The following is a 25,000-nucleotide window of genomic DNA, read 5'->3' as shown; positions in this document are numbered from 1 at the left end:
TTTCATTTGCATGTCTATCAGCGGTCAGGGCTCTGAGGAGACGCTGGTAGAGAACTTGCAGCATGGTCTGTCAGACGGGGCACTGATAGAACGCTCGTTCGTCAAAACAGCTGATGTTCATGTCAGATAGGCATGTTTGTTGTTCGACATAACATATTTCTCTCTGAACAATCCACAACGTTGTGCCTTGCTGAACACGGCCCAGGTCCACAACAGACCAGTGCCCCATCCACCCATGACGTACAAATCAAACAGGTAGTGCTCAGGCAGACATGGGGAGAAAAGACCTAGCTCATGAGAGCTGGAACCAGGCAGCTGACCCAACGACTGAACGCCAAGCAGAATTTTGTTCTGTTCCATTTCAGGCTAGCTGACTGGGGTTCTCCACCACCAGCTCTTCTCCTGGTGTTAAACCTTTCAAACTCCTGTAGTCGAGTCAGCTCAACAAACAGAACATTTGTTGTGGAGATTTGGCATGAGATGGAAAGAGACGGGCACAGAAACAGGCAGAAGGAGAAAACAGAGGGGCTACAGCACCATTATCTGCCTGCCTGTGTGTAAGTACACAGAACCAGCAAAACAAGGAAAGCCTCTCTTATGTAACTTTGCCAATCAGCGCTGCCAGATTGGACCCAGAGACAGAAGCAGGATGAGGAGACTGATGGCCAGAAATATAAGAGGACCGGAGATGGACCATTAGGGCTGCTGTCATAAGATCTGCTGCTCCTTGTTAGACCTTAGAGGTCAGACACACAGAGAAAACTAACTGCCGATAGGTACTTGGCACAGTAGGAGGCTGTTCCTTTTCTTGCTCGAACAAACAGAGTGGCTCATCATTGCAAAAGATTGGCTAAGCAGGAGGCAGCCAGGCAGTCAACATAGTAGTGTTATTTTTTCAGGAACTCCGGCGAGTGGCTACGATATGGCAGCAACTATAAAGAGTAGACTACACCATCACACAAAACGCTGATTGTTTTTGTGCGGTAGAACGTGAGAAAAGAGTTTCCAGGGGCGGGGTGAGAACGTCGTACTTCGCAGCCACGGCCTAGAACAAAAAGACACCACCCGCTGGGTAGCGACCTGGTACTGTCGAACCAGCCATTTCTACACGGAAAATCGGCCTGCCAGTCATCGCCCGACCACTTGACTTTGAGCCAATCAGAGAGCACGGACCTCCGTGAGAGGGTAGTCGGAAGGAGTGACAAGGAAAAAAGAGGGAACTTTTCCCTTTTCATCAGAGTTGTTCTAACAATAAAGCTGCATACATAACACATATTTTCTTTTGTCTCTTAACGTTAGCTTGCTAACAGAGGCAGGCAGTCAGTCACACACACTAACCCATGTGGGACAGGGTTTTGAAATAATGTCTCTATTCAAATAGTATCATGAACTTTTGTCAGATATCAGAAATACAAGTGTTTTTTAAAAACGTACGTTTTTAACCTGAGCACTATTGCTGCAGCAGTGGCGTGATTGATGTTTGCGAGCGAGCAGACTGAGGGAGAGAGACGCAGTAGACACTAGACAAGGCAACAGGGCTACAGCCAATATTAGCTAACTTGTAGCAGCCACAACGTTATTCATCATCTCCTATATAACAGTGCCTGTCTTGACTGGAGTAGCTGAGTGAAGCTAGCTATTGTTAGCTAGGCTAATTGAGGCTACATGCTGCGTTTTCTCCCCAACCCCATTCATATAAAACAGCAGCCTGTTGGTTGCTCGTTGGAGCCTACGCTCTCCTTTTGCTAACTTTTAATTACATAATTGTGTTCCTTCCTGCATTGTATTAGTTCCCTCTGACTCCACATTGAGCTAATTTAGAAAAAGCCTTTTCAGTGTTAACATTAGCCTATAATTGTATTTTCGCTGAAATTAATACTCACACAAGTATTGGAATACTAACCTCCGTTTGGATATGATAAAATGGTGCACATCCCTAGGCAGAACACCATATAACTGAGGACCAGGGAGCTTTCGTGTCCGACCTGGCCTTCCTGTAGTGGAGGTGGAGGACACAGATGGAGGTCTTCACACCCTGTGTCCAGGTTCTAAACTAGGCAACGTCAGAGCAAGGCAGGACAAGCATCTGAGAGGCACATTTCTGGAAGTCAAGACTCGCTACCCTGTCCCACAGCAGTAAGAGACTGTAACCCTAACCCTCTTCTCCCAGCTTGGAAACATCACCTAGGTATTACCACCACTACACTGAGTCAATGGTGCGACTGTGAATATGACCGCATCACTTCATAGTCCTTACCTTTAGCTATAGATGTCTTTAAGCGGTCATCATAAGGCTGGTTGATGAAACACTTCTACTCATCCATTAGAAAACTGCTAATCTGCACAGTGGTCTAAGGCACTGCCTTGCAGTGCTTGAGGCGTCACTACAGACCTGGGTTCGACAACAGGCTGTGTCATAACCGGCCGTGACCGGGAGCCCCATAGGGCGACGCACAACTGGCCCAGCGTCGCCGGGTTAGGGGAGTGTTTGGTATGGGTGGGCTTAACTTGGCTCATCGCGATCTAGCGACTCCTTGTGGCGGGCCGGGCTCCTGCAGGCTGACTTTAGTTGCCAGTAGAACAGTGTTTCCGCCGACACATTGGTGCGGCTGGGCTGGCTTCCGGGTTAAGTGGGAGGGTGTTAAGAAGCGCGGTTAGGCGGCTCATGTTGTTTCGGAGGACACGTTTCCTGAGCCCGTTGGGGAGTTACAGCGATGAGACAAGATCGTAATTGGATCGCAATTAGATGTCATAAAATGGGGCTAAAATACAATAACAAATAAAAAATGTTTTATGAAAAAGTCTAAATCGGGTAATGGATTACATAACACTGCCCTGCCTGGTTTAAAGATGGTGCGCTGGGGGCCTTACCTTGGCACGCTACCCGTCGTCATATCGCCCTGGTCACTAGGTGGCATCTGTGCCTTCTCCGTCTCCTCTATAACGGTGGCCAGACCCGGTTGGTGGTGGTGGTGCTGCTGCTGCTCGTGGTGCTGCTTCTCTCCCTCAGTGCTCTGTCCACTACTCTGGGGACGCTGCCCCTCTGCTTCCTCCTCCATCTCATCTTCCTCCTCCATCTCCCTTGTCTTCTTCCCCCGGCCATCTCCCTCCTCATCGCTCTCCTCATCTAGCATGTCGTCCACCTGTCAACAGAAAGGTGGTTGGGTGATGCTTGGCTCCCCCAGGGTAGGGTGGTTTATACAGTACAGCAGGCCTCAGTGTCTACCAGAGCGCTATATACAGTAAACAACACCTCAACCCTTCACCTAGATCCCATCAGATCATTAGAGTACACAATGAACCCCTTAGTTGAACCATTTACTTTCAGTTTGTTCTCTTGCACATCAAATCAAATTTACAGCAGTTAACATGGCCCAACACCAGCATTTAACATGACCTGCTACCTCTTCACCTATGTCTTCTTCTGGCCTGCTACCAAGTTACTTTCTATTCTCCAGGGAATAACCCAATCAGATGCCTCTCTGCCTGCAGGGAACACCAATCCCGTGCGGTTTGGACATGCATTATTTAGAGAGGAAAATTAACCTGTGGAAAGTCTAAGGCAAGGGGGTGTCAAAGTCATTCCATGGAGTGTCTGAAGGTGTTTGTTTTTTCCTTTCAATTATGACCTAGACAACCAGCTGAGGGGGGTGCTTTACTAAAAAAGTGATCTTAATTCATCAATCAAGTACAAGGATGGAGCGAGAATCGCCAGACACTTGGCCCTCTGTGTAATGAATTTGACACATGGCCTACAGGAATGTAGGCTATCCAAGCTGAGAATACTGAACATTAGTGCAAGGCTTTATATTCCTGAACAAAAATGTCTGAGTAAAAGTTATTTCAGTTTAATTGGATACATTATTATCTAATGAGATTGTTATATTAAAATAACAATGTTCAGAGATTATTATAAAGAAGCAGTTTAAACCTTAGAGGTACAGAGGAGAACTCCCATAGTGCACTACATCATTTACTTATGCATATTCGATTCTATTTAGAAACATTTGCATACGGTATTTGCTTAGATTTTTTTATTTAAATGGTTAAAAGAGGATATAGCCTACACCTTGGAGATGAACTGTTGCCACGACGATCACCAGAGTTAAATCCTTGGAGAATCGTATGAATACATTGACACAGCACCATATTTATTAGGAGGAATACTATCAATCAGTACTTTACAGTGAAAGGCTTCTTCCTTATAGCCATCTGTGGATGTCATGAAGGACTATGCTCCTAACCTGGACGCAGATAGATTAAGGTTAATTCCCTATATATGATGACATGTGGGATGACTCAGCCTAAGAGAGTACACAACTCAACGAAAAGACAGCATTTAGGCTACAAACTGAAACACAGGCCGTGGACACAGGATTGACCTACAAACATTAGAAAAGGACAAGCCAACGAGTCATTTCCAGATGATGCCCCCCCCCCTCTCAACCCTAGTGCCCTCGTATTACAGCAGTCCTCTAGTTTTCATTATCCCCTGAGGGCCATTTGGGCCAATTAAAATAGGGTGAGACCCCTCCCTCATTAACCTGAAGTATAACTAAATCGATGTGGAAACGGATGGAGAGATTTGTCCTTATAATGGGAGAGAAGCCGAGCAGTTAAGACTTCCATCATTTAACACACAAGCATAGTGCTACACTGTCAGAGCACTGGAGAGCTCGGATCACGGCAAAGGAAACTCCCCCAGAGCTGAGCTCATTTTGGGGGTCTGGCCAGGTTCATTAAGGTACCAACTGTTGTTGTTGACGACATCAATTTAGACAGACAAATACAACAAATACAGTATAGCATGGTGTTGACCTGGAATCAGCCAGAAACAATCCAAACGTTGTACTTTCACTGACCTGCTGTTAGGTGTTTGTTTATCTAATACAATTAGCTCAAGCCTCTAAGGCACCTGCGAATTAGGAATCGGGAATGTCGATGAAATTGCTGTTTGTAGGTTGTGTGTTCGTATCTCATTGACAGAAAGTAGCCTAACACCAAGTGTAAGCCCACGGATCCCTGTTGCAGAACCACCATGTGTTTCCCAAACTAAATCAAACCTCATTTGTCACATGCACCGAATACAACAGGTGTCGACCTTAGTGAAATGCTTACTTACAAGCCCTTAACCAACAACGCAGTAAAGAAAATACCCCAAAAACAGTGAGAGATAAGAATAGCAAATAATGAAAGAACAGCAGTAAATAACAACAGCTGGGCTATTTACAGGGGGTACCGGTACAGAGTCAATACGCTGGAGAACAGGTCAGTAAATAACTATAGCGGGGCTATTTACAGGGGGTACCGGTACAGAGTCAATACGCTGGAGAACAGGTCAGTAAATAACAACAGCTGGGCTATTTACAGGGGGTACCGGTACAGAGTCAATACGCTGGAGAACAGGTCAGTAAATAACTATAGAGGGGCTATTTACAGGGGGTACCGGTACAGAGTCAATACGCTGGAGAACAGGTCAGTAAATAACTATAGAGGGGCTATATACAGGGGGTACCGGTACAGAGTCAATACGCTGGAGAACAGGTCAGTAAATAACTATAGAGGGGCTATATACAGGGGGTACCGGTACAGAGTCAATACGCTGGAGAACAGGTCAGTAAATAACTATAGAGGGGCTATATACAGGGGGTACCGGTACAGAGTCAATACGCTGGAGAACAGGTCAGTAAATAACTATAGAGGGGCTATATACAGGGGGTACCGGTACAGAGTCAATACGCTGGAGAACAGGTCAGTAAATAACTATAGAGGGGCTATATACAGGGGGTACCGGTACAGAGTCAATACGCTGGAGAACAGGTCAGTAAATAACTATAGAGGGGCTATATACAGGGGGTACCGGTACAGAGTCAATACGCTGGAGAACAGGTCAGTAAATAACTATAGAGGGGCTATATACAGGGGGTACCGGTACAGAGTCAATACGCTGGAGAACAGGTCAGTAAATAACAACAGCTGGGCTATTTACAGGGGGTACCGGTACAGAGTCAATACGCTGGAGAACAGGTCAGTAAATAACAACAGCTGGGCTATTTACAGGGGGTACCTGTACAGAGTCAATACGCTGGAGAACAGGTCAGTAAATAACAATAAGGGGCTATATACAGGGGGTACCTGTACAGAGTCAATACGCTGGAGAACAGGTCAGTAAATAACAATAGAGGGGCTATATACAGGGGGTACCGGTACAGAGTCAATACGCTGGAGAACAGGTCAGTAAATAACTATAGAGGGGCTATTTACAGGGGGTACCGGTACAGAGTCAATGTGTGGGGGGCACAGGTGTTGAGGTAATTATGTACATAATATTAAGATAAAGTGACTACGCATAGATAATAACAGAGAGTAGCAGCAGCTACACATACTGGCCTGCCTGTTTCTGTCTTTGAAGAAGTTTGCTTTTCAGTGGCACTTTACAGAATACCGCAAGAGTCTCTTGACGGGCAGTATTTTCTCCCCTTTTTCCACATGATCGATAACGGTGTGAATGTAGTGGGGCTGTGGCAGGTCCTGATGCATTTCAAAGAGGCAGGGACCATCTTTCTGTCAGAAATGATGTTCACGTACTGTATATACCACATAAAACTAGTGTAGCCGATATATCACAATGCACCAGTAGTCAGATAGGAGCGCTCTGCATCACGTAATGGCAGCAGGGTATTGGTGTTTCAGCTGACTTGTTCCAGACAGTTTAATAATCCATCAATACAAGAGAGACACAGATGTATTTATGTAAAATAAATAGTACTTACCTTATCCATGCACTCTGCTGATAAAATGAATGCTGACAGTGAAATGCAGTTTATCATTACAGATATTCAATATCAAACCAAGCATAAACTACCAGCAACACTAGTCCTTCGTTGACTCCCTGAAGCATATTTCAGCGACAAATATTCTTGACAACATAAAATCAATGTAAGCCCTCACATCACATAATCATCTCCACACACTCCACTGAGTCAATAAGAACCCTGCAGAAGAGGCATCCCCTCTGGCTGTGTTTGGTCCCTCGGAGGCGCGACTACCAATAAGACAAATAAACCCCCAAATCCCCAAGGAGGGTCATGCTGAGATCATCAGGGATTACAGAGACTGATAAAACAAATACAAATGGTCTCTGGATTCTCTTAAAATAGCTCATAAACACAATCACTGTAATCCTTGGACAGTCACAGACAACCAAACACCTTCCCCTTTCATCCACCACCACTTGCTGTTTGCTAAAGCATAGGCCTAACTTTCAGCTGAACCCATCTCTGAACGTGCAGGAAGGCAGTGTGGCCGTGCCCCCGAGGCCTGCCGTGTGATAGGCTCAAATCACTACCCTGCCAGAATGCAGCTCAGAACGTCAGAGTGGTTCATATCCGTCTCCTGCAGAGCGGCAGGCATTTAACAATCCCCAGAACCAGCATTGGATGTGTCCGAAATGGCACTCCATTCCCTACACAGTGCACTACTTTAGACCCGACCATATGGGCCCTGGTCAAAATCAGTGCACTTACAAAAGGAAATAGGGTACGATTTGCAGTGCAGCCATGGTCTTCTCCACAGAGGCATTTCACTTCACGCAATGTAATGTTCCTGTCGGTAATAAGAGCCCAAGCAGAGAGAAACATGCTACAGCAGCAGCACAGCTTCTCAGAACACCACATGGAGGCTGCAGGGAGCCAGAGTGTTCCAGAGGCCTCACCATTACAAGGAGCACTGACGCCAGAATATAAAAGGCAATTCAGACATTTTTATTGAGTGCTAAATGCACCGGCCTCTATACCCCTAACGGAGTGAAGAGGACCCGTGAGGAGAGAAGTGTTAGTGCCTTAAGAAAACACGATGACTAGGGTTTGGACTGTCATATCCGCTGTAATGTGCCATGCTCATTCATCTCTGCACATCAGTGGCTCAAAACCTTTTGTAAGAAGCTGGAAAAACCAGAGGCTGGTGAGATTAGGGCACCCTACAGGTACACCAGGCTTAACAGAGCTAGAAAACCTTCTTAAGGTTTACTTCAGTGGATTGGATTGCTTTAGTTTAGATCCACTTGGTGGACTGCATCTTAGACTCTATTCAGTCAGGCTGCCTTTAGTCCCCTGTATAGATATGACCATGAGCCCGGCACGCACACACTTAAAGCTAAAACTGTTCCTCATAAGTTACCTTGGTTACTGGCCACTTCAAAACAGGAACGATTCAGACAGAGACAGTCATGATAATTGACAGCAGGACTTTAGAATTATCGGACACCCACACAGACAAAGAGATGTCACAGCTCTTCCAGTCTGTCATTCTCCCTCCGTCTGCTTGAGTTCTAATGAAAGGACGTGGATGGAAACCAGTGGACGGATGTGTATTGATGAAACACAAGCCGAACAGAACAGTTGGATCTGTCAATGTCCACAAGAAGAAAACTACATCGGCTGAACATGTTCTAGACAACTCTGCATCGCTTTGATTCATCTCTTAGGAGGACACGAGCTGTGTCTGAAATGGCTTTTGACCGGGACCCACCTAGTGAATAGGGTGCTATTTCACACCCACCCACGGTCTTCTACGGTGTTTTGATTGGGCTTAAAAGATGCCAAACCTCTAATGGGGGAAGACAGTGACACAGCTATTGGTCAGAGGACATGTTCATCAGAGTGATTGACAGACCGGCAGACATGGCTGTCAGAAACAAAGACCCCAGAACTGAGAGGAAAAGTAGTTTACTCCTAGACATGAAAGCTGTAAATATGCTTGAGAGTCAAACTAGGGGGAAGAAATGGACATTTCCACCCAAGGAAAAATCCTGATATGAAATTCAATGCATGTTAACTCATAGGAAACGCCATGTAGATCTGGAGTTTGTGACCTAAGCTGTCTAAACAGCTACACAACCTTGGGGTTGGAAACAGCATGTCTTTACAAAGAGTTATGAGACCAGTCACCTCTGGTTTGACCTCATTAACCATAATGCAGCTTTTCACAAATGAATTGCATTACCAGTACAGTGACTCAGCTTAAGAAGATGAATGAAGGCTTATAAGGCTGATATGAAAGCTTATAATTGGATGGCTTTATACAATATGCTGCTACAGGCAGAAGTGAATGTGATATGATGGGCCATGATGCTCAACAGGGACACAGGTGGATCCCAGGGAGCTGCAGGGAACTCCCGGTTCAGTGTTATCACTGTGATGAATGCCTTTGGCAGGGGAGGTGTCACCAGTAGTGCCGTAAGAGAACAGAACTGGTGAGGTGTCACCATGAAATTATTTTGATAATAATATGAGAACAGGAACCTAAAACATTCGTCCTAATTATTCAATGTCTTGAACCAGACAGGACGGAGCAGCTATTGTACTGTACCGCGTGTCTCAGAGTCCCATATGGTCGGTCTCTAAGGAAGAAGCCCTGGCTTAGTCTTGGCAGAATTTGAAGAACCATAAGTGAATGAATTACCATTATATTTAAGATATAAATATGGATAACTGTTGAGATAAACTTCAGGACGGAAGAGTGTGAATGCTTAAAGTTTGAAGTCTAACTTCGACTCCTGAAGGGGTGAGTGAGCAGCACAGTGTGTTGAAGGGAAGAAAAAAAACACAGTTCTACAGAACCACAGACAGGAAACGACACATTGTTAACGCGAGTCAAATCATTATCCATTCAGCAGCTCAGTGGTGGTGAGATTCCTTCACAATGGGGCTCAAATCAATAGCAAAACTAGCTTTAAAAACTCTGTCCTTGGAGTTGAAAAGAAACCGTTTCAGGTGGAGGGAAACTTTTTCAATGTCTTCAGGACGTCATCTTGAAGTACTGTGGAGTCTGGCTGTGAAAGAAAAAGAAACATTTATATTTGTTAAGAGACTGGACTGGCTAAGCCGTTTACACACAGACTGGATAATACTGCTGCAGGAGGCAGAGTTGAACCGGAGGCGAACTGACAGAGACAGGTAGAGACTTAGAGAGGTAGATTGACTCACACCGCCCAGGTTTAGGAGTTCAGATAATCAATCAGCGCTCATCTTTCTGAACCACTGCTGTTAGCTCTAGGTTATTGGAGAGAGAAATTCAGCTCTGAGCAGACATACTTCATTGAAGGGATTATACAACTTTTACTGGCCGTCCAGACGATTGGCTGCTTGGCTTGAGCAGGGGAAGGGCCCAAATGTAGTGATTGAGAAGATTATGGACCGAAAAGAAAACACTAAAACACTGGGAGTAAATAAGAAAAGTTCAGTATCTTTTTTTCAGGTCCATGAATAAACAACATTTGGCAAGTCGCCAGCTTAGACGATTATTGTAGACAATCAAACTCTTTCATGCTACGTAAACTCATTAAAAACAACCTCCCACAGTCTCTCTGTTTAGCTCCTATAGTTCACTCCCCAAATGACACGCAGAGAAGTGCTTCTCCTAGCAGGGGTATCACACTTGACACTACCAGGTCAATTATTGGATTTCACTGCAAGTCCACATCCCCAGACTCAGGAAAGTGTTTTATCAATACCCATATGTCAGTCACACAAATACAAGATTGACAAGTACATACCGGGGAAAGTAGGAGAAGAAGAAAATGTTCCTGAGGTATGAGTGAGACTAGTAAAGTGACAGACACCCACGCTACAACTGAGCCTGTGAGAGACCTCCACTGCCACTTCTCTCTCCATCAATTATCTCACTGTGCTCCTCGGGGGCCGGGGCCAGATCAAAGACCATATGCTTCCTCTGTAACACAGCCTAGAGCCAGTCCCATTCTGATAGGCGCAATTATCCAAGAAGGAAGTTAAATCTTCAAAGCAGCCCTGTCTCGTCTTGTCTATCTGCTCTTAGCTACCAGTCCCAACCTCGGGCTGGGCGATATGGCTCAAAATATTATATCACAGTACTTAAATGGTTTTGCAGGTATGTTTTTGAATAATACACATTTTAAAATTGCTTTGAGTATTGTGTAACCCTTGGGTGGCAACACATACATTCCAAGTGATTTCAATGGGTCTTTCTCCATTCTGATAGTATAAAACAGTTCAATTTAACTTCAACCCCCCAAAACAAATCTGCATTTTCATACATTTCCTGCACTAATTTGAGATCCTTTGCCACGTAGGGCTACACGATATGGGCAAACAATCTTGACTTGCAATTTAGAGCAAAACACCTGGGTGTTGGAATCATGGAAATAGAATAATTATCATAATTCTACAGTTCGGGTATAATAGTTAGAACTTTGAATACAGAGTTGTGTGACGTGACATCAAATGAAAATGCCAGGGAGGAGTTATTGTGACACGGGTAGGAACCAAAGTGTTGATAAGTGTTTTCTAGGGGACCCTATAATCTTACTTCATGTAGCTAACATATTCATGCTTTGCGTATTCCTCTTTGATTTAGAAGACACTGTTGCACAGAAAACAAGCCGATTTAGGTCTACACCATCACTTGGTATTATTAGGCTGTATAGTTAGTTTGTTCTGACAGTACATTTATTAACTAGCCAGTGATTAGCGGCTTACACGATTTAGGCCCAACTGGCTAAGAAAAGACAAACAAACCATTTGCAGACGTAAGAAACACAAACTAATAGTGTAATTATAGAAAACAGCATCGTTGTCGTCAACATTGCTGCATGTGCTTCACTGACCATGCAGACTGAACGTAAGTGTCTCGTGGTCGAGGAACAACAAACCAAACACTCCAATACCGTTACAGAAGGAAAAGTAAAAACACAAACCGGTCCGTGCATCAATACCAGTATATTGTAAAATACGGTATACCGCCCAGCCCTAGTCCAACCCTCATGAAAACACTCTGCTCTCAGCTACAGAGAAAAAAACATCTAAAATCATAGGACATGTAACTCTGTCTCACTGTCTGATGGGATTTTGTTAAGAGGTGTATATGAACAGCAAAGGACAGGACCACCTTTTTTCCCCTCCAGCTTTCCCAGAGAAATAGGAATGCACCTGCAGGTTAACCAAAAAATACTGTGCTTAGGCGTAAGTGAAAAGTTGTAGGAAATCAAAAGAAAATAAGTAACCGACAAGGATTAACTCACTTGACATCTAACACCTACTAATAACAGACACAAATATGCACATTGAAATATAAAAAGGGGACGTCTTTCCATAGCCGCCACCTCTCCCTCCTAACAAGAAAACAGAACAGAGAGGTTCAGCTCCAAACAGTCCCCCCCCTTCTGATAGTGATGCTGTCAGGTTGCCAAGGACTGTGAAAATGAGGGAACTGATCAGAGGGAATATTCAGGGGTCCAGGTTTTGGGAGAGATGATGGCGTTGCACACCTGGTGATGGAGTGGTCTGGCATGGGCCAGGGACAGTTGTAATTTACTGATCACTGACAGCAACTGACCCTACAGTACAGACCTCACACAACTCAGACTGCAGTGGAGAAAGTAGTCCGAGAGGACAGTTAACCCTGTGTGGCCTGTTTCAGCACCTTGGACAGTGACATCAAGCAGTCAGAGAGAAATATTTATACTCTCTGTAGCAGAAATAATAATAGTGGAGAAGAAAGGAATGAAGAACTTGTAGAGGTTTCACTTCCAGTCACTTTAACAAGTCTACCCCTGAACACACGTCAGTCAGCCAGTCCTTAAAAAGGACATCAGACTTGTGACCTGGACCAAGGAGAAAAAGGTCAACAGACTGAGCTAGGGACAAAGCAAGCAATGAAGTCAGCGGTGAAGCCATGTCCATCACCTGAATCTGATCAGACAAGGGATTATGGGGTGAGATGCAGAACTGTGTCTGTAGGCGGTCTGTGGCCGTTGCCCCAGGTGTACCCTGGGAGAGGAAAGGGCGACGTCCTGCAGCGGTGTGGCATTTTAGCACTGGCTCTGCTCTAATCCAGTGTGATGTCTGTCTGCTTGATGTTAAGGGTCAACAGGAGACTCGCACGGCTGCGTTATTCCTTTTAGAGATTGGAAACTGATTGGAAAAGATTGATGACGGGATGTAATAAGACTGTGGTTGGTGTTTTGTAAAATCAGTCTACTTTATCCATAGACTATTTCTTTGCTAGTTATTAACCCAAATGTGAGGACGAAGCTCTCGAAATGGAGAAAAACTGTCACCCACTGCTTGCTCTTAAGCTGCATGGCAATCCACTCCACATCACTGCATTGCCAACCACAGGGCTGTTCACACTACCAATAGCCACAACTCCATATTAAAATACACCAATTGATTATAGAGCTTTTGGAATCACGCATCAAATAGCAGCCTCTCTTATCTGGCCCCCGGCACCTTGGTCAGCCCCGAGGGAGGCTTTAGACCAGCAGCTAATAAATATAATAGCCTGTTTGCACGCAGGCAAATAAACCAATTAAATAACCTCATCGTTATCACAGGCAGGTGACTGGTCACTGGACCATCTGCCATTTTGGTGAATGTGGGGAGAACGGAAAACTCTTCTGCTTTGCTGTGATTCCCCACCCCACAACCTGGGACCTGTTTCAGTCAGACGCCGCAGGCAGTGGCACCACCCAGAGTGATCAAGGTTCTCCCACTCCCTTTCTGGCAGGTTGGCTGGCATGGGCTGGTCTGGTCACCTGTGGCTGGCTGATTGGTATATCCTGGCCTGTTCCCCAGGCCAGACCTCAAAACACAGCCCAATCAAAGAACAATCCTCAGCTAAAAAAAAACAAACTTTGTCCGGCTGGGACAAAGCCAACCAGGCAGGGGAAGGAGCCACTCACAGGCATTCATAATGTCTGATCACAGAGGACTCAGCTAGAAACAACACATTTTCACAGAAACAAAAAGCTTGCCAGACATATTTTCTTCCTATTGTAGAAACATGGAAATCTTGGATGATCCATTCTGTTGCTGAATAATTTTTAATCACCCCACTGGCTCGTTATAAATTATACAGTGATGTCTTCTTCAGGCAGCCTCCTTTCCGTTCAGTTGGTAGCGTGGAGAGGAGGGGGGAGGTGAGAAGAGAGGAAGCAGGGGGCTCAGTTCTTGTAATCTGCAGAAGACACAGCAGCCCAATCCCCCAAAAATTATCTGTTTCCATCCTCTATCTGTGAAGGCAGAGAGACACAATGGCCATCTCATTACAACCCACTCCGGGGGAGAGATACCTTGACTGCCTCGGTTCCCTTCTGTTCCATACTGAGAGGAGATACAATATCAAAGATAAAGGCTTCTCATTCGCTTGGAGCCAGATGATGCGTCTCAACGTTTTTCAGGGACACAGCATTCTGAGCGCTGGTCATGTTTTTCATTTGTTTCTCCAGAAGGCTCTTCTCTTAGTCATGCTGGGCTTTTGTGCCGGTTTGAAGAGGCGAAAGCTGAAAAGAGGAGATGGCCATCCATTGAAACAAGGACAAACTAAATAATTATTATCACTTCTGGTTGTGTTATCACCCCAGACATCCGACAGATTCACACTGACAAAATGAGTTCTCTGAAAAACGTACACACACACACACTCAGTGTGTGGGTAGAGCATTAGTTTCTCTGAAAGCTGTCGCAGAGAGCAGGGATTAGCTGGCATTTCTACTGCAAAAGATGTTAGAAGAGGATAGCATACAAACAACAACAAAAAAGGGAGAAAGGACTTAACTAGAAAGTCTGATTTTCTAGGAGACTTCTAAAACACATGGAGGAATAGAGACCGCAGCAGTTCTCTGTCCAATTTCAATCGTAATGTGATTCTACCAATGAAGGTAAAGAGCTGTGTCCTGTCCATTCCTAGCATTGTAGCTATGTAAAAACATCTCAATTTAAACCTCTTTTTGTTCATACTAGCACTCGACAGGTTATTTCTGGTTGCGAGGCAGCGACAGTATTCTCTCTCTTCCAGGTCAGACAACTGTCCACTAGGGTCGGAGCCCACTGATGGATATGATACGTGTGATCAATAGCCTGGAGCATTGAGAGAACATTGGGTGAGCATGGATCCCCATGGTGACTGATGAGTTCTACTAGATGTTGATCTGCTACTAGGTCTCACAGGAGTCCCGTTGCATCATCACTGGCCTTATACTACTTCAAGACATTTTAAAAAGGGACGCCTCTGGATTTTCCCTCAGAGACCGATGAACTCGTCGACACCATTTTATGCCCGGTCGTGCTGTTTGGAGAAAGTTGCTAACTAGCGCTAGCGCAATGACTGGAAGTCTATGGTAACGACTAGTATGCTAGCTGTTACCATAGATTCATTACGCCAACGCTAGTTAGTATTGGCTCGCGAAACTATCCCTAACGTCCTTCATAGTAGACGCAGTGAATTCCAAACTATCTATAATGGTCACCACGTCATTATGTTTTTCAATTACTGTAATGGCAGTGAAAATAATTTACAGTGTATTTGGAAAATAGTCAGACCCCTTTTTCCACATTTCGTTACATTACAGCCTTATTCTACAATGGATTAAATAATTTTCCCCCCTCAACAATCTACACACAATACTCCATAATGACAAAGCAAAAACAGGTATATACTGTGCCAGTCAAGTTTGGACACCTACTCATTCAAAAGGTTTTAATTTATTTGTACTATTTTAGAATAATAGTGAAGACAAAAACTACGAAATAACACATGGATTCATGTAGTAACCAAAACAAGTTTAATAAATCAAATGTTATATTTGAGATTCTTCAAAGTAGGCACCCTATGCCTTGATGACAGCTTTGCACACTCTTGGTATTCTCTCAACCAGCATCATGAGGAAGTCCCTTGGAATGCATTTCAATTAACAGGTGGGCCTTGTTAAAAGTTACATTTGTGGAATTTCTTTCCTTCTTAATGCATTTGAGCCAATCAGTTGTGTTGTGACAAGGTAGGGGTGGTATACAGAAGATGGCCCTATTTGGTAAAATACCAAGTCCATATTATGGCAAGAACAGCTCAAATAAGCAAAGAGAAACGGCAGTCCATCATTACTTGAAGACATGAAGGTCACTCAATACGGAAAACGTCAAGAACATTTAAAGTTTCTTCAAGTCTAGTCACAAAAATATCAAGCGCTATGATGAAAATGGCTCTCATGAGGACCACCACAGGAAAGGAAGAGTTACCTCAACTGCAGAGGATAAGCTCATTAGAGTTACCAGCCTCAGCAATTGCAGCCCAAATAAATGCTTCAGAGTTCAAGTAGCAGACATCTCAACATCAACTGTTTAGAAGAGACTGTGTGACTCAGGCCTTCATGGTCGAATTGCTGCAAATAAACCACTACTAAAGGACACCAATAATAAGAAGAGACTTGCTTGGGCCAAGAAACACAAGCAATGGACATTAGACTGGTGGAAATCTGTCCTTTGGTCTGATGAGTTCAAATTTGAGATTTTTGGTTCCAACCGCTGTGTCTTTGTGAGACGTAGAATAGGTGAACGGATGATCTCTGCATGTGTGGTTCCCACCGTGAAGCAACCCAATTGAGATTGTTTGGGATGAGTTGGGACCGCAGAGTGAAGAAAAGCAGCCAACAAGTGCAAAGCAAATGTGGGAACTCCTTTAAGACCATTGGAAAAGCATTCCAGGTGAAGCTGGATGAGAGAATGCAAAGAGTGTGCAAAGCTGTCATCAAGGCAAAGGGTGGCTACTTTGATGAACCTAAAATATATTGATTTGTTTAACACTTTTTGGTTACTGCATAATTCCATGTGTTTTTTCATAGTTTTGATGTCTTCACTGTTATTCTACAATGTAAGAAAATAGTAAAAATAAAAACTTTTGAGTAGGTGTGTCCAAACTTGTGCATGTATAAATAATTATGGACTCGGGAGAGGTGAAGAGCCATGCGTCCTCCGAAATACGATCCTGCCAAGCCGCACTGCTTCTTGACACTGCTCGCTTAACCCGGAAGCCAACCGCACCAATGTGTCGGAGGAAACACCCTCCAGCTGGCGACCGAAGTCAGTTTGTCGGCGCCTGGCATGCCACGAGGAGTTGCTAGAGCATGATGTGACAAGGAAATCCTGGCCGGCCAAACCCTCCCCTAAACCGGAAAACGCTGGTCCAATTGCGCACCACCTCGTGAGTCTCCCGGTCACGGCCGGCTGTGACACAGCCTGGAATCGAACCCGGGTATGTAGTGACGGCTTAGACCGCTGCGCCACTCGGGAGGCCAGCAAAAACTGTATAGAAATTTTAGCAAATGTATAAAAAATTTAAAAAACAAATACCGTATTTACACAAGTATTCAGACCCTGTGCTATAAGACTCGAAATCGCGCTCAGGAGCATCCGGTTTCCATTGATCATCCTTGAGATGTTTCTTCAACTTGATTGGAGTCCACCTGCGGTAAATTAAGTTGATTGTACAGGATTTGGAAAGGCACACACCTGTCTATATAAAAAGGTCCCACAGTTGACAGTGCATGTCAGAGCAAAAGAAAACAAGCCAGGAGGTCAAAGGAATTGTCCATAGAGCTCCGAGACAGGATTGTGTCAAGACACAAAAAATTCTGCAGCATTGAATGTCCCCAAGAACACAGTGGCCTCCATCATTCTTATATGGAAGAAGTTTGGAACCACCAACACTCTCCTAGAGCTGGCCACCCAGCCAAACTGAGCAAATGGGGGAGTAGGGCCCTGGTCAGGGAGGTGACCAAGAACCCGATGGTCACTCTGACAGAGCTCTAGAGTTCCTCTTTATTGATGGGAGATCCTTCGAAAAAGAAAACCATCTCTGCAGCACTCCACCAATCAGGCCTAATCTTATGTCTCTAAGGTAGCTAGTAGCTACTGCACATCCACAACATTAGCAGGCATCCAGCTGTCATGATACTGCGCATCTAAGCATTGTAAGTTCAAGATTTAAAAAAAAAAAAAAAAAAATATATATATATATATATATATAGCCCTCCCTATGCTAAGAACACCTTCAGAAATTGACATATACACCTTAAAGGAGTAGGTCACTATTTTACAACTTGATGTTAGGTTCTTCATCCTGAAAGTGGGCTATGGGCCATGATAAATTGTAATCCATAGTTCGGTTCTTTGAAAAGACACTACAATCTTTAGCTAACTTTAGCCACCGCTATCTAAAAATCATTGGAAGTGATGGGGGCATGTCATTACTTGACGAAAATCACCTGAAATCAACTCAAACTCCATTTGGTTCGATGTTAAAGGTTATTTGGCCATAAAAAAAATAAACATGTTCACATGCCTCTATCATTACCATAGATTTTTAGCTAGCAGTGGCTATCGTTAGCAATGGCTGTTTAATGAAAACCGAACCACAGATTACAATTTCTCCTGACCTATAGACTACTTCCAGAGTGAGGAACCATCTAACATCATGTTGTAAAATAGTGAAATACTCCTTTAATAGGTTTTAGCCTTGTGTCCACATGGCTAGATGTGGGGGGTTGAATAACCTCAACATTCTGATTGTTGGGAGTGGAGCAGATTTTACACCCTTCGGCTCTCTGGCTCTCCCTTTCGTGATTTATTCAAGACTGTCGAAAATACTTTTGTTGTGTGAGGAAGATGGAAGGGGAGGGGTACAAAATGCATAAATGAGGGGGAAAGCGGCTTGTGGCTTCAATTTTCCCTGCCCACCAGTTCAGAGGTAGTGTGCTATACAGTGGTGGTCCTTACCAGGAGGGTGGTCTGTGTTTTTACTGTGAGGGCGAGGCTGTGTGTCTGATGTTTATCATGGGAAGGCGGGTCGTGTCCATCTAATTCGTGCTGAGGTGTGAAAAGGAGAGAGACAGACGGGGACCTGGAACACAGCTGATAAGAGAGGAGACACTCAAACCAAACACTCGTCTCCACACAGCCATGCAAGAGTGCTTTTTACCATCCATTTACACAGGAATCAGACTAACGAGCAGCTTGACTATGTTTGTCTCACCGTTGGGTAACTGATGTGATTCCGGTGCAACCTTATGGGAACACCAGTAACCGTAAACTCTTCTGAGGGAGTCAACACCAAGTCAAAGAAAACCCTGGCCTTGAAGGACATAAACGACATAGCGTAGTTCGTCAGCATTCATTAGTTCAGGATGTTCCAGGAGAAGGTGCTGACTGGATGAGAACATAGGATATACTGCAACTCATTCCAGAACCGGTCTCATTCGGCCAGAGGAAGAAGACCTGGGTTCAAATAGTATTTGAAATCTTGCTGATGTAGACAGTAAAATCGGATTAGAACTCAGCCCAGGAGTTCTAATCTGATCTGCCCCGGTGATATGTTTACAGTTCAGCACAATACTTCCTGATCCAATAACAGACAGTACTGGGATTCACCCCCCATCTGTCCTCTGCTTTTAATGACACATAAAACAATGCCTGCTCAGTCACGACTACATGCCAGATAACACAGATCGAACAGATAGCACAGGGGTTAGGATGACCGCAGTCACTGTAGGATTGAACAGGGGCACAATGCCAACCAGGTTATAATACACTGCTCAAAAAAATAAAGGGAACACTAAAATAACACATCCTAGATCTGAATGAATGAAATATTCTTATTAAATACTTTTTTCTTTACATAGTTGAATGTGCTGACAACAAAATCACACAAAAATTATCAATGGAAATCAAATTTATCAACCCATGGAGGTCTGGATTTGGAGTCACACTCAAAATTAAAGTGGAAAACCACACTACAGGCTGATCCAACTTCGATGTAAAGTCCTTAAAACAGGTCAAAATTAGGTTCAGTAGTGTGAGTGGCCTCCACGTGCCTGTATGACCTCCCTACAACACCTGGGCATGCTCCTGATGAGATGGCGGATGGTCTCCTGAGGGATCTCCTCCCAGACCTGGACTAAAGCATCCGCCAACTCCTGGACAGTCTGTGGTGTGGCGTGGCGTTGGTGGGTGGAGCGAGACATGATGTCCCAGATGTGCTCAATTGGATTCAGGTCTGGGGAACGGGCGGGCGGGCCAGTTCATAGCATCAATGCATTCCTCTTGCAGGAACTGCTGACACACTCCAGCCACATGAGGTCTAGCATTGTCTTAGGAGGAACCCAGGGCCAACCGCACCAGCATATGGTCTCACAAGGGGTCTGAGGGTCTCATCTCGGTACCTAATGGCAGTCAAGCTACCTCTGGCGAGCACATGGAGGGCTGTGCGACCCCCCAAAGAAATGCCACCCATACCATGACTGACCCACCGCCAAACCGGTCATGCTGGAGGATCACGTCTGTCAGACTGTCACATGTGCTCAGTATGAACCTGCTTTCATCTGTGAAGAGCACAGGGCGCCAGTGGCGAATTTGCCAATCTTGGTGTTCTCTGGCAAATGAAAAACGTCCTGCATGGTGTTGGGCTGTAAGCACAACCCCCACCTGTGGACGTCGGGCCCTCATACCACCCTCATGGAGTCTGTTTCTGACCGTTTGAGCAGACACATGCACATTTGTGGCCTGCTGGAGGTCATTTTGCAGTGCTCTGGCAGTGCTCCTCCTCCTCCTCCTTGCACAAAGGCGGAGGTAGCGGTCCTTCTGCTGGGTTGTTGCCCTCCTACGGCCTCCTCCACGTCTCCTGATGTACTGGCCTGTCTCCTGGTAGCGCCTCCATGCTCTGGACACTACGCTGACAGACACAGCAAACCTTCTTGCCACAGCTCGCATTGATGTGCCATCCTGGATGAGCTGCACTACCTGAGCCACTTGTGTGGGTTGTAGACTCTGTCTCATGCTACCACTAGAGTGAAAGCACCGCCAGCATTCAAAAGTGACCAAAACATCAGCCAGGAAGCATAGGAACTGAGAAGTGGTCTGTGGTTCCCACCTGCAGAACCACTCCTTTATTGGGGAAGTCTTGCTAATTGCCTATAATTTCCACCTGTTGTCTATTCCATTTGCACAACAGCATGTGCAATTTATTGTCAATCAGTGTTGCTTCCTAAGTGGACAGTTTGATTTCACAGAAGTGTGATTGACTTGGAGTTACATTGTGTTGTTTAAGTGTTCCCTTTATTTTTTTGAGCAGTGTAGTTCTAATGGCCATTAGGTGCAAGCAGTGTCCTATGGTGTAATGCTACTGTAAGGTGCCTTGCGCGAGCCTTGGAGCAGGAGCCAATCTCCTGTTGTTGTAGCGCGAGGCAGCTTGATGTACAAAGTACAACCTCTGGACAGGACTCTAGTCTATCAGAGGGCCTTACCCAAAATCTCTCTCCTTAATGCAGAGTGCCAAGGAGACGCCGGGTCTCATTTTTACAGTCTTCGGTGTGACTCAGCCGGGGATCCAAATCCCAACCATCCAATCTCAGGGCGGACCCAAACCACAAGGCCAAAGAAATGGTGGCGTAAAGCTAAAGGCTGCGTAACTACACCGCTAAAAAGCTAACAAGGGTGAATGGCCAAAGGATACAAATGCCACCTAAACCAGATATGCTAAAGCAGATGTTAGCATAACTGCTTGCAGTGGGTTATGGCAGAATGCTAAAGGCTCGGTAATAACAGCACTAACAAGACTGAATGGGTTATAAAGTAAAGGTCACCCAGTTGGCATACACCGCTGCGACATGTCACCAGGCAACCGTACACATTTAGCTACTCTTCGCAGAATGACACATCCAGGGATGGAACCAGCCCTGACATTTAAATGTGAGCCTGCATCAAGCCTACCTGACTGAGATAGGACTCCGGGTTTGTCCCAAATGGCACGCTATTCCCTGTATATAGTGGACTACTTTTGACCAGAACCCTATGGGCCAAGGTCAAAAGAAGTGCACTATATAGGGAAGAGGGTGCCATTTGTGACGCAAAGCCAGCACCACCAAATGTTTTTCTTCCTCCAAAGTTTTCATGCGTTTAAAAATGTCATGAGCAGGCCTTTCTGAAAAGGCAGGGAAAGGAAAATGAGGAGAGAGAGAGAGAGAGAGAAGTGGGAAGAGTGAAGAGGATGACATTTAAAACAGTATTACAGGGCACCCCAGTGGTTGGTATTTTCACTCAACCGGCTTTGCTATTGCTCTTTTGGAAGCACACATTAAAAGGGTACAGTCTAGTTTCACGTCGTGGCAGTTGCAAAGTAGGCACACTTTTAAACCCCTGTTGGGTTACAACTTGTACATAATGCACCAATTAAAGTGGACAGATGAATTGATATGCAGTATGTTCTAGATACCCCCGTCCTGCATAACAGAGAACTAATCCACTCAACTAAACCATCATCACATCTTCATAAAGACCACGGAACAATAATACAGCTGAAATCGAGTTTAAAAAAAATCTAAATTGCTTAAAAAAATACCACTGAACCATGAAAGATATTATACACAGAGTTCCTCTTAAGGGACTCCAATACAGAGCAGAATAAATACATAGTTAAAACACCGGGGACAGAATAAGCATCAGACTGAGAGGCGAGGGGACTCTGAAGAGATTATTAGTTAGACTAACTGCTCAGTCTATATGCTATTTATAAAGCACATGCACATGTGCACAGACAGACACACAAACACACAATGAATCAGTCTCTCTGGGATTCTTTCCATATTTCCTTTGTGATATCTGCAGCTAAGAACACTTGATTTTGTGGTGGCTTTACATAAACTCAGCAAAAAAAGAAACGTCCCCTTTTCAGGACCCGGTCTTTCAAAGATAATTTGTAAAAATCCAAATAACTCCACAGATCTTCCTTGTAAAGGGTTTAAACACTGTTTCCCATGCTTGTTCAATGAATCATAAACAATGAACATGCACCCACGGAACGGTCGTTAAGACACTAACAATTTACAGAAGGTAGGCAATTAAGGTCACAGTTATGAAAACTTAGGACACTATATCGGCCTTTCTACTGGCTGAAAAACACCACAGGAAAGATGCCTAGGGTCCCTGCTCAATCTGCGTGAACGTGCCTTAGGCATGCTGCAAGGAGGCATGAGGACTGCAGATGTGGCCAGGGCAATAAATTGCACTGTCTGTACAGTGAGACGCCTAAGACAGCGCTACAGGGAGACAGGACGGATAGTTGATCGTCCTCGCAGTGGCAGACCACGTGTAACAAGACCTGCACAGGATCGGTACATCCGAACATCACACCTGCAGGACAGGTACAGGATGGCAACAACAACTGCCCGAGTTACACCACAAATGCACAATCCCTCCATCAGTGCTCAGACTCACCGCAATAGGATGAGAGAGGCTGGACTGAGGGCTTATAGGCCTGTTGTAAAGCAGGTTCTCACCAGACATGACCGGCAACAACGTCACCTATGGACACAAACCCACCGTTGCTGGACCAGATAGGGCTGGCAAAAAGTGCTCTTCACTGACGAGTCGCGGTTTTGTCTCACCAGGGGTGATGGTCGGAATCGCGTTTATCGTCGCAGGAATGAGCGTTACACCGAGGCCTGTACTCTGGAGCTGGATCGATTTGGAGGTGGAGGGTCCGTCATGGTCTGGGGCGGTGTGTCGCAGCATCATCTGACTGAGCTTGTCATCATTGCAGGAAATCTCAACGCTGTGCGTTACAGGGACGATATCCTCCTCCCTCATGTGGTACCCTTCCTGCAGGCTCATCCCGACAAGCATGACAATGCCACCATCCATACTGCTTGTTCCTTGCCTGATTTCCTGCAAGACAGGAATGTCAGTGTTCTGCCGTCTGGGACCTGTTGGATCAGAGGGTGAGGGCTAGGGCCATTCCGCCCAGAAATGTCCACGAACTTGCAGGTTCCTTGGTGGAAGAGTGGGGTAACATCTCACAGCAAGAACTGGCAAATCTGGTGCAGTCCATGAGGATGAGATTCACTGCCGAACTTAATGCAGCTGGTGGCCACACCAGATACTGACTGTTACTTTTGATTTTGACCCCCCTTTTGTTCAGGGACACATTATTCCATTTGTGTTAGTCACATGTCTGTGGAACTTGTTCAGTTTATGTCTCAGTTGTTGAATCTTATATTCATACAAATATTTACACATGTTAAGTTTGCTGAAAATAAACGCAGTTGACAGTGAGACAGTTGACAGTGAGACAGTTGACAGTGAGACAGTTGACAGTGAGAGGACATTTCTTTTTTTGCCAAGTTTATATTTTTCTCTATCATGTTAATTTAATAATCAACCAATACAATGTATGCAATTAATTATAGTATGACTAAGCAGACTATGTCCCTATGCAGCCTCCAGCATTATCTATTTTCTAGCACACACATATGACAGAGTTGTTGGTTTGAGCACGTCTCTGGAGGTGCTGTGTTGAGCCAGAGGAGTGTGTATCAAGCCTTCACTGCGATTCATTGCGGCCAGCCGTTCAAACAAAAAAGAATAACGATTCTTCTCGAGTCAGTTAAGGTTAGTTCAAAAAGAACACCACAGATTCCCCTGCTATCGCTTCGGTCACAGTGATCTGCTGGCTGCAGCAGATTTTTTTTTTTTTTGGGGGGGGGGATTTGTTGTTTGATTGGGCTGTTTTCCACAGTAACAGTGGTCGAAATTGCGAACCCTTTGATAGGACCTTTTTCTGCAGTAAAAGTGTGGCGATTTGTCAAAATTGCAAGCTCTTGTATAATGTGTGGCATGGTTGATTTTGCATAGAATGATGCAATCGCAGAATCCTGGAGGGACTGATGAATGTATAACTTTAAAGCATCTGCACTTTGGGAGAATGTGTCTGCTAGAATTCTGGCTTTTGGCTCCTGAAGCCCTCGGAGATTTAAGTCCTACATTCCAAAATGTCACATTTACACAACACTGCTGGTCTTTAGGGAACAACACCCAGCATCCGCATTCCTTCCTGTTCATGGCCCATCACACAACCAATCACAGCACTCCATCTACAGTGAGAACTGAGGTCTTTGAGCAAAGAAGACTGGCTTTGGGTCACAATAGAAATTCAATGGCAGGTCTAAACATCTTGAGCAACCATTTAATGGTTTTAATACGGCCATTGAATCAATTACCATGAAACAACCTTTAGATGACCGCCAAGGCGACAAAAAACCCCAGAATGCTTGATACATTTCATGACTCAGACAGACAGAATTAAATGAACTGCAAATTAACCTCTCCCTTACATCCTTAGCTCATTCACTTGTTTCGTC

The 25,000-nt window shown here is 44.9% G+C and overlaps 1 protein-coding gene across 4 annotated transcripts in view; it reads right to left on the bottom strand.

Annotated features, from left to right (window-relative positions):
* Positions 1–25,000, bottom strand: part of LOC112264648 (RNA polymerase II subunit A C-terminal domain phosphatase) — a 128,908-nt gene that overhangs the window by 53,034 nt on the left and 50,874 nt on the right. For 3 of the 4 annotated variants that reach the window (XM_024441396.2, XM_024441395.2, XM_024441394.2), the window contains one exon: positions 2,872–3,143. The exons of the other annotated variant lie outside the window; for it this stretch is intronic. In XM_024441396.2, coding sequence (XP_024297164.1) covers positions 2,872–3,143 — 272 coding nt within the window. The remainder of the gene's footprint in view (positions 1–2,871; positions 3,144–25,000) is intronic. 4 annotated transcript variants of the gene reach the window in all.

This window comes from Oncorhynchus tshawytscha, linkage group LG13 (genome assembly GCF_018296145.1).
Source record: "Oncorhynchus tshawytscha isolate Ot180627B linkage group LG13, Otsh_v2.0, whole genome shotgun sequence".
In the NCBI taxonomy this organism is placed as follows: Eukaryota; Metazoa; Chordata; class Actinopteri; order Salmoniformes; family Salmonidae; genus Oncorhynchus; species Oncorhynchus tshawytscha.
The sequence above is the reverse complement of the archived record's forward strand: the minus strand, read 5'-3'. Positions and strand labels throughout refer to the sequence as shown.